The 10,494-nt window shown below is 40.9% G+C and overlaps 2 protein-coding genes across 5 annotated transcripts in view; one reads left to right on the top strand and one right to left on the bottom strand.

Annotated features, from left to right (window-relative positions):
• LOC112136799 overlaps positions 1-8,035 on the top strand; it is a 12,378-nt gene extending 4,343 nt beyond the window's left edge. Inside the window, exons 3-5 of the mRNA XM_024258703.2 lie at positions 4,093-4,237; positions 6,570-6,863; positions 7,411-8,035. Coding sequence (XP_024114471.1) covers positions 4,093-4,237; positions 6,570-6,863; positions 7,411-7,530 — 559 coding nt within the window. The 3' untranslated portion in view covers positions 7,531-8,035. The remainder of the gene's footprint in view (positions 1-4,092; positions 4,238-6,569; positions 6,864-7,410) is intronic.
• The window catches only part of LOC112136798 (transcription initiation factor TFIID subunit 4), a gene marked incomplete at its 3' end in the record, with an annotated part of 16,939 nt that continues 14,473 nt past the window's right edge, over positions 8,029-10,494 (bottom strand). For all 4 annotated transcript variants that reach the window (XM_036211680.1, XM_024258701.2, XM_036211681.1 and 1 more), the window contains 1 exon segment: positions 8,029-8,161. In XM_036211680.1, coding sequence (XP_036067573.1) covers positions 8,029-8,161 — 133 coding nt within the window.

Here is a 10,494-nt window from a genome sequence, read left to right on the forward strand (position 1 = left end):
ACCAGACCAGCCCCCTCTTGGTCAGTTTTCATTGAGCGTTGGCCCATTAAAGCGCATGCGGGGTGTAGAACGATGACGTAGCTTTGCATCAAAACGGTGAGACTACAGCGAAAGAGAAGCTGCATCAGCCGACTCAGAAACAAACGGAAAATGAAAAAGACAATCATTGTAATCCCGATGTTACGCCCCATTCAGTCTAGGGGTCTGGGGCCTAACATAAAGGTAAAGTAAATAAGAAATGTGTAACAGAGACACAACACATGTCAATTTATTTACAAGAACAAAACCACAATAACTAAATGTGAAGCAAAAAGACTTCAGGGTGAACCAAGGTCAAAATAACAAAAAAAAAAAAACCCAACTAACTCAACCCAGGGAGCTTACCTGCAAAAGACACAGTAAAAGAATGACAACCTCCCTGGACTAACAAAAACAGGAGAAAACATTTACTAAAGAAAATGGCAGTTCACCCCTACAGCTTCACTTAACTTAACCAACGTTAAACACAGAACACAGAGTAGGACCTAAACCAAACCACAAAGAAACTACAAAGTGCGCACAAACTAAAACAGGTGGAGAAGATCACTGAGCTGCAGTAGAGACAGGTTGCAGCCCAGCTCCCTTCTCATGATCTGGAGGTCCAAATGGTGCTTTTAAAGGCTCCCTCCTTCAGGTTGGACCAATGGGAGCCACACCTCCAGCACCACACCTGAAAGAAATAAAGACAGAAACAAAGATCCACAAAACACAAAGAAGTCCCACTCTGACAAAAATACACTGCACCAAAAAGAAAATACAAAACCAAATACGGCCACAGCCATAACACCCCCCTACTTAAAATAAAACTTCTTTCCCTAAAGAAGTTTACCCCAAGAGAGTGTTGAACAAAAATATGAATTAATTTGAGGCACACAAAATATGGAGTGCTAGTCATACAGAATACGAAATGGTAGTCACTCCCATGAATGCTACCCACAAAACAAAGCGAATGCTGGCCACAGAATTTGAGCCCTAGGAGCTCCCACATATAGCAGCCATACCAAAAAACAAAAGATAGCCACTCCAACCCAAATGCTAGCACAACACAAAACTAGCAAAACAAATTGTGTGCTGCACAAACGATTAAACAAGTTTGGTCAACAGGTCTTCATTCCACAAAGCCCAGCAATATGCTTCAGGCAACAGCTTCACGAATGTATTGAAAACTACGTCAAAGTAAAATTTCCTGTTTTTAATGAAAGAAGAAGAGCAGGTAACTGAGACTTGGAGTCACAAACTCCACACATGTAGTTTGATTTGGCCATAAAGGCCACACTGCACCAAAATATGAATCTACCTGATTCTCAAAAACGGAAAAACCAAATGAATACTTGCAGGTTTAATGAGCAAGGAAGTAGCATCGCGACCTCCATGGTAGCCCTGGTCTGGAACAATTCCGTTGGGTTTGCCCCTCTACCGGCTACAGCTGCAGGAGCTTCCACTCCTGCCTCAGCCCAATTGGAGTTAGTAGCATTGGCAACACGTGCAGCAGCCTCCACTCCCACATCGTCACCTATACCACCTCCAACTGAGTCCAACCAGCCGAGGTCAACCTGAAGGCAGACGCAATTCCTGTTCAAATACAGAATGCTCTCAACTTATACAGCAAAAGAAGTCTCATACTTCACCAAAATGTAAATGTTACAAATGACCCTTAAAGAAAAACTGTTAACCAAAGTATGTCTCCAAGTACAAACAAATTTCACAAAAATCAAAAAACAAAAGGGATCTGGGTGGATTTAGATCGCGGACGAGCCCCCAATTTATGTTACGCCCCTTTTGGTCTAGGGGTCCGGGGCGTAACATAAAGGTAAATTAAAAAAATGTGTAACAAAGACACAAAGAATTGTCTCAATAAAAATGCAACAAATTTATTTACAAGACAAAACACTGAAACGATAACTAAATGTGAGGCAAAAGGCTTCAGGGTGAACCAAGGCCAAAATAACAAATAAAAACCCCAACTAACTCAACCCAGGGAGCTTACCTGCAAAAGAAAGGGGAAAAGAATGACAATCACTAACCTCCCTGGACTAACAGAAACAGGAGAAAACATTTACTAAAGAAAAGTGTAGTTCACCCCTACAGCTTCACCTAACAAAACTAACTCTCATAAACCCAAAAAACAGAGTGGGACTTAACCAAACCACAAAGAAACTACAAAGTGCACACAAACTAAACAGGTGGAGAAGATCACTGAGCTGCAGTGGAGACAGGCTGCAGCCCAGCTCCCTTCTCATGGTCTGGAGGTCCACATGGTGCTTTTGAAGGCTCGCTCCTGAAGCTTGGACCAATGGGAAGCCACACCTCCAGCACCACACCTGAAAGAAATAAAGACAGAAAAACACACAAAGATCCACAAAACACAAAGGAGTCCCACTCTGACCAAAAATACACAAAACCAAATACGGCCACAGCCGTAACACCGGAGCAGGTGTTTATTGTGGATGAAGCCGGCTTTTACACTGCAGAACAATCTATTTTTTCTAAATTAAAAAGAAGAAAAAAAACTATGTTGAGCAATACTCCAATGTTCTTCAATAAATGTTTTACAAAGCACGACCAGAAGTGTTGAGTATGGATCGGTAACGGACATTCATCGGCCGCGGGAGTGTGGGGGAGATGCAGATGGAAACTTTGTGTGCGTCTCTGTGGAGTCGACGTGTCTCCAGTCCCCAACCCCCGTGAAAAAGAGGAAATACTGTATGTAAAGAATTTATTATTCTTTGCAAGAACATTGCAGATGTTGTGAGATGAGTGTGCGTGCTAAAACCTGTGCGTCTTACCTCGTCGCTGTGCAGAAGAGGGCGGGGGAAAGAGTGCGTGAGCGTGTGCATGAGGGAACGAGCGCATGCTGGAAGGAGAGTTGGGGGAAAAAAAGGGAAGTTCGCATTAGTGTGCTGACAATTGTTGTCAATTGGCAGTCAATTGCCAGTGCGAGGAAGTGTTTTTAAGGAGCATGGATCGGTAACGAACATTCTTCGGGCGCAGGAAGAACACAGAAAAAACTGAGACTGATTCTTAGGCTTCACCTTCTCCGGAGGCTCTGAAGCCCCGAACACGGAGGAGAATCATTCTGGAAGAAGAGCAGCCTTCGGCCTTGGAGAAGATCTGTCCTGCATTTTCCGACCACGGTCGGGAAATGAAGCAGGAAAGGTTCAATACAGGGGTAAAGAAAAGGACAAAACTTTTGGTTTGGATCTTGAGTCGGGAAAAGCCAATCGGACGCTTCCTGTTGTCATAAAAACCTTTCCACCAATCAATGGGTTACATCGTGTGACGACAGAAGCTCCGCTCTCATGGGTCCATTCTATGGCCCTGCGACCAACGCGGGACCAGAAATGGTAACTGCCTAACGGTCCATTTTGTCATGGAAACGCAAAAAAGTCTAGTCCGGTCTGGACCGCTCAGTGGAAACGAGGCATAAGTTAATCTGGTGAGCACCAGTTAGTTACCAGAATTTCTTTTTTCCCAACTTCAATGTTCCTTTAGGGGCTCCATACTAGCTGATGTGCACTAGTTACTAACCCAAAAACTTTTTTTTTTTCTAAAAAATGAATTGGGTTGGCCGTTAGTACCTGGTGTGCACCAATTACTAATCACAAATAAAAAACATTTTTTTACTTAGATTTTATTTTTTTTAACTCCAATGTCCCTTTTAGGGGCTCCATACGATCTGGTGGGCACTAGTTACTTACCAAAAGAAAACAAAAAATGTTTTTCTAAAAAATGAATTGGCCATTAGTAATTGGTGTGCACCAGATGACCAGTTCCTAACCAGATAAAACTTTTTTTTTTAACTTTAATTTTTTTCCTTCAATATCCCTTTAGGGGATCATAGAAATTAATATTACTTCTTGACAAAAATAATTCTCATAGCAGTTTGGCTCAGAGAACAGATCTGACTTGACTACAGGGATCATAGATCCATAAGGTCTCTGGTGTGAGCTCCCATCAGTTTGGTTCAGACTGATCATCACGGGCTCCACACATTTCAATCTTTAGACTTCTCCAGCTGCAGGAACTGACCTCTGTCTGTGCTGTTCTGGGCAGAATCGCTCGTCTGTTCAATGGAACAGAACCCGTGGTGTTGGACAGCTTAAAGCAGCACTACTTCATCGATCGGGATGGGTCCATGTTCCGCTACATCCTCAACTTCCTCCGGACATCCAAACTGCTCGTCCCCGAGGACTTCAGAGTGAGTGTCAGCGCAGACCTGAGGTGGTCACTGCAGTGAGTTGAAAACGAGAAGCTGTAAATCCAGTCCAGAACACACTGGACACCAGACCAACACAAAACATCCAAAATTTACTGCCATCGCAATATCAGCCTGTGTGATACATGTATCACAAAAGACGATGTAAAACACAATAAATTATTACTTTAAATGTTTATACTTATGGTAAAATAGTCTAATGGCAACTATATGTATTTAATGGATCAAATAAACCCTCTATGCATCTGTAAGGTGTACAAAACTGCTGTCTACACCAGAATTCGTATTTATCCTCCTTTATGTCTTTTTTAAACTCAAATGAACCAGTTTACAACATGCCTGGCAGAGCAACAACAAAAACCCGCTTACAATAGAACTAGAGGTCTTTTTATAGCTGGTCCTCCTCCTCCTCACCGGGTCAACCCAATTAGCAATCAAATACATAAATTTTTGACAGAAACAACATCTAGCATAAACAAATAAAGGCAAAACATTTTTATACAGCAAAATGTAGAAAGAAAAACACCCAAACAATGATATTCAAACAAACAATTCAAACAGAAATATTACTTGGAATTTAGAGCAGGCCTGTCTAAGTCAACTAAATCATTATGGGGTCCACTGAAAACCAGGAAGTGAATAAAACATTTAACAAAAAGCAAAAAGTAATATAAACAGAGGAAGGGTGTTCTCACTGGAATAGTTACATAAACCTTTAATGTGTGCACCCACTAAAAGATTTTATAACAATTCCCATGAAGAAGTGTCAGATGAAAATAATATTATAGGTGACTAGATAATGTCTTGTCACAGCATCAAACTGACCTTTTCATGTCATTGAACAATTCAACAGAACCTTTTAATGTTGGATGTCCACCTCCTATGTAGACGGGGATCATTTGGAGTATAATACACATTAGGGCTGTAACAAGTATCCGGGTGCTCGGATACTCGCGATCTGCTGGATATTAGTGACCTTCAAGATCGCTGATTCGCAATCTTTATAAATGTAGTAAATTGTAGTAAAATGTGATCAAAATATAATCTGGGGACGATGTATTTTTGCTCTGAAATGCAGATTAATGTAGGATTTTAAGTTTAAGAACTAAAACAAAGCCGATAGAACCGCGGTACTGCTACCGGAAGTAAACACATCTTCGTGACGTTGAAGCTTCCAGTTTTTAAAGTAAAACTAGTGAGAACTTTTTTCTGTTCAAAAACTGAGACTGAAGTTCTGCACACAGACATGACTTCTGAAACAATGAATTAGCTTTAGCATCGGAGCTTTAGCTCCAGTGTTTTCATTCTTTTGACAATGATAACTCTTCAACATTTGACGTAATTAACGAAACTCCAACTTATTCTGAAGAAACAGCCTCGCGCTGCTGAAAGGCGGATGTAATCAATGTGAATCAGCTGATTCTGCTGCAAAAAAAATACTTTTCATTGGAGCTCTGCAGCAATATTTGTGCTTAGAACGTAAAATATTGGAGAACTTTGAGGATAGAAAACTGTGGAGAACATTTTCAGGTTTTGCTGTTAAATGATCCAAAACAGCACAGATTTTTATCATTTTATGTTGTTTTACTGCTGAACCACAAGATTGACAAAAGTTTAAAATGACAAACAAAATTTATTTCTGTCTGAATCTTTGTTTTTTTTAATCAGTTTAGTTGATTCTGATCTCCTGTTCTAAATAAAGGTATAAATGATGATTAAATACAAATAATTTAAATTTGTATTGATCCAGTAAATAGACATACACATAGCAATAAACATTTTAAAAAGTAAGAATCGTGGTTCGATCCGTGAATCGTTGAGCTTGATTCGTGAATCGCCACTTAAGCAATGATCCACAGCCCTAATACACATTATGTTCACTTTTATTTAAAGAAAACAGTTGCAGTTTAATGAAAATGATGCATTCATTGTTTTTCCTTCAGGTATTTGTTCATATATCACAAGTAATATAATCGTCGCCATACTAATCACTATTGCAAGTTTTTCTCTTTTCCTTTTGAATTTCCTTTAGAATTTTAAAACATAAATCCATCCTAAACACATGTGCTTCCAGCTGGAATCACTGTACAGACAGGTGGATTTACTTAAACTACTGGCCTTGAAAAATCTTTTCAGTACCCTCAAAAGAAAAAAATAGTGTTGGTGTCTTTGTTATAGGATATTTAAAAATGCAGAAAAAAACTTGTACTTGTAATTGGTTTTTAAAAGTGTTAAACTGTCAAAAAAAAGGAAGTTTTTAGGTGTATCTGCATCTCTTGAAGCGCCTGCTCGCCTCCTTGTGTCTGCTGTGCAGGAATACTGTCTGCTGTACGAGGAGTCCGTCTTCTTCCAGCTTGCTCCTCTACAAAAGGAGCTGGAGCACTGGAAGGCGGAGCAGGAGTCCCGGTCCAAGTGTCAGCAGTGCCACTGTGCCTTGGTCCACATAGCTCCAGGGCTGGGGGAGAAGGTCAGAGTCAGCGCCTGCCGCTCCATCATAGAGGAGGTCTTTCCTGAGGTGACCGATCCTCTGAGTGATGGCTGGACTCCAGACTCCACACACCTGTCTCGCTTCCCGCTAAGCACACGCTGTCGCCTCAGCTCTGTGCAGGTATGAGCCATCAGGTTCTGCTACGCTCACTTGTTTTCTAGAACTTAGTTTCTACAGAGTGGCAAGAAATTCTCCTCTAAGTTGTGGGTGGGACTATTGTGTAAAGTAAACCTTCCCATCATCCTTTTGTTTAAACTCTCCTGCCCCTCCCGCTTAATATTAGTAGTGCAACAAAAATGGCGAGCAATACAGGAGCTATCCAGCCGTACAGTTTTGATCCAGATTCCATCTCGGTCGAGTAAAACAAAGACATTCACTCATTTTTGTATTTCTTAACAGTTGTTTTTGAGGAGCAACATTTTTAAAAGTATTTAAACATTTAACATACTGTAACTTTTCAACTGCCAACACGATCAACGTCATTCTAGTAAATTCTGAAGGAGAAAAGCAGCGCTTTTCTCCTTCAGAATCTACTAGAATGACGTTGATCGTGTGAACAATGTTACAGTAAATGAAAGAACATAAACACTGGAGTGTTAAAGGGTTAACCAAAAAAAATGAAGCCCAAAAAAAAACAAAAACTCACCTGGTTGTTTTCTGGGTGCAGGTTCTGGAGCGCTTCCATCAAGCTGGGTTCAGGATCTCCGGTTCCAGTGGAGGAGGAGTGGACTCATCTCAGTTTAGCGAATACTTCCTTCATAGGGTCCAAAAACGTCCTCCGGAATAGTTCTGGACTGAACAGAGGACTCATCTGGTTCGGATGAAGCTGCAGGTCAGAGCTGCTCCTGTTACTCTACTTCAGAGTCACAGCAAGCAGAAGTGAAAAGAAGGAGCTGCTCAGCCCAGATCGAGAACCTGGACTTATGGGAACACTTCAGAGTGTCAGCAGACAGAGAATGTGTGTGTGTCACAAGCGTGAATTCACACAAGATGTTGTTGTTTTCAGTGAAAACAGTCTGTGAGTCCAAGTTTTGGGTCAGTCATATTGTGGCCAGAACTTCCTCACTGGCACAATTTTAAATGTTGTGTCGACACAAAAAAATAATTGCGAGTTTGCAGTTAGGAAGAACTTAAATGTTTAATTAACCAGAACAGAACTTTTCCTTCTGAACCTGAAACAGAAAAACTCAAAGTGTCTTTGGTTCAAAACACCAAAGAAATGTCCACAAACAGGGATTGAAAAGGAAAAGTGTGAACAAACAACGTGAGATGTGAAGAGGATGTCACACCATAAACAGCATGGATTTGTAGAAGGTGAGAGAGTGGTGCAGGACCGGCTCCTGCTCCATGCAGACCAGCAGATCCTTCAGAACCACCCGGGTGACCTTCTGAGAGCCCAGCCTGGGCAGCAGAGACACCTAAAGCACACAAACTCACAGTCAGCTCTGTGCTGTGCTCTCAGCCAGCAGGGGTTATAACACCCCCCATGTGAGCAGTTACTGTGCAGGAGAAAACCCACAACTACCGTCCACAGAACCAGGGTTCTGCATGACCTTTAGGTGTGCTCAGAGTTCAGCAGCTGTATCTGACTGCAGCATTGACTGTACATGAGAACTGGATTGAGTGGCCCCCTCCCTCCTGACATTCCAAACAGGAAGTACTCGCAGGTTCCAAGAAGCCAAAATCCCATAGACTTCAATAGAGAAGTAAACAGTTATTACTCAGTCAGTCTTTCTATTTGTCTGAACAACCATTTTTGCTCTGATACTTTTTTAACATCCTAATTTTATTTCATGATATTTTTTTTCTACTTCAAGCTATAAACAGACCAATCAGAAACCTCAATAAAAGTAGGTGGAGCCTGCTGGCCTCCACATCCAACATTTGACAGATTTCATGCTGCTTGCTTTCAAGTTATAGAGGTGTGGACTACCAACAAGCTCACTCCTGACTGGCGAGAGTGGTTGCCATTGAAATGATCACTAAGACTGACTGACCAATTACTGCTTACCGACAACATTTGACTTAAACATGGCGGCATCTGTATCACAAAAAAAATGGTGACAGAATGGATTTTATCTGGTTGGAGCTGTAAACCATTATCTATGGGTGACTCCATATTCACTCCAGTTCTCTCATACAAACAATGGTTAAAATTCAGGCTGCAGTAAACATGTTCATTTAGAACAAATTAAGATACGACTTAACAGGCACAACTAAATGAAGGTTTTCCAGGTAAAATACCTTCAATGTCTTGATAGTTTGCTCTACTGGCTGATTTTGTTGTTGCTGCTTATTAGTTTTTCTTATAAAAGTTTGTATATCAAGACCTTTTCTTATTAAAGTCATTACCGCTCAGTAAAATGTTTCTAGTGAAGTCACATGCACGGCCGGCCCTGGGCATGGAAGACCTAGGCAGCTGCATAGGGTGCCAAATCCCAACTATTATAAATTAATGTTTGTTTTTTCAGTTCGACACACAACTAATTTCATGTATAAATGAAAAAAAGTGATTAAAACAAATGAAATAACTCAAAAGTTTGGTGTTGTCAATAATTTTGCCTGGTGCGGCACCCCTCCTTGCCTGACGCTGTCTCTGTCTAAGCCATAGACTGTAAAAATAATGGACTGAGCGAGCAATGAGGTCCCCCATTAGAAATGCATTACTTCCTCTCCTCGCGAAAGTAGGCTGCCGCTTTCACTGTCAATTCCTGAAACGGATACCGCCATTCACAACCCATCTTCAGCGATTGGTCTGAGTCATAGCTGAGTCATGGAATCTACAGGAAGTACTGTCGCCAATCAGGAGTGAGTTTATTGCAACCGTCTGCCTCTTTCCACGCCTCGACCACGAGACCGCGGATGTAAACACCTTCTACTTTAATAACGCTGACTCGGGAGAATCGTATAAGTCATTGTTCAAGCCTTTAAGGGGGAACCATTCCAACATTTGATCCTGTCAGCGGTCCTTTTGGATTTTCTTGCATTTATTCCTTTTTGTCGAGATAAAAGGAGCATTTGGGTGACGCAGCTGGAGAACTGCGCGTGTCCCTCTCGCGCGGGTCGCAGCTTTTCAGTTGTCATTCGCGGCCAGGTTATAGTCTGAACAGATGCACGTGAGAAGTAGGGCTGCCACAAACGATTATTTTAATAGTCGACTAATCACCGATTATTTTTTCCGATTAGTCGACAAATCGGGTCATGCACAAAGTTGATGTAAAACACAAATCTTAACCATCATTCACTTTAAACTAACTAAAAACTATATATATATATATATATATATATATATATATATATATATATATATTCACACTAGCATCATTATAGATGAAATGTAAGCTGAATTTGGCCGCAAAAGATGCTAGTGACGATGGCTGAAGATGCTGATAGCCAACTAAAATATTAGTTAAAGGCCAAATTAGCCTAAAAAAAGCCTAAGTTAGCAAAGACAGCTAGCATGTAGCTGAAATAAAAACTCCAAAATAGCCTAAAAAACCTTAATAAATGCCAAAATAGTCCAATAAGCTAGCATAACACCATTATAACTTTCAACTTTACTACACACTGACTCCATTTAATATAAAGTAACGACTAATCGACTATTAAATTAGTCGTCGACTATTTTAATAGTCGATTAGTCGACTAATCGTGGCAGCCCTAGTGAGAAGCGCGTTCAGCGGTATTTAAAATAAATAACCATCCTAACAAGTGAACAGCTGGATCTTCTTTCTGTTTAAAATACGACCAG

The sequence above is a fragment of the Oryzias melastigma genome, linkage group LG4 (assembly GCF_002922805.2).
Source record: "Oryzias melastigma strain HK-1 linkage group LG4, ASM292280v2, whole genome shotgun sequence".
Lineage (NCBI taxonomy): Eukaryota > Metazoa > Chordata > Actinopteri > Beloniformes > Adrianichthyidae > Oryzias > Oryzias melastigma.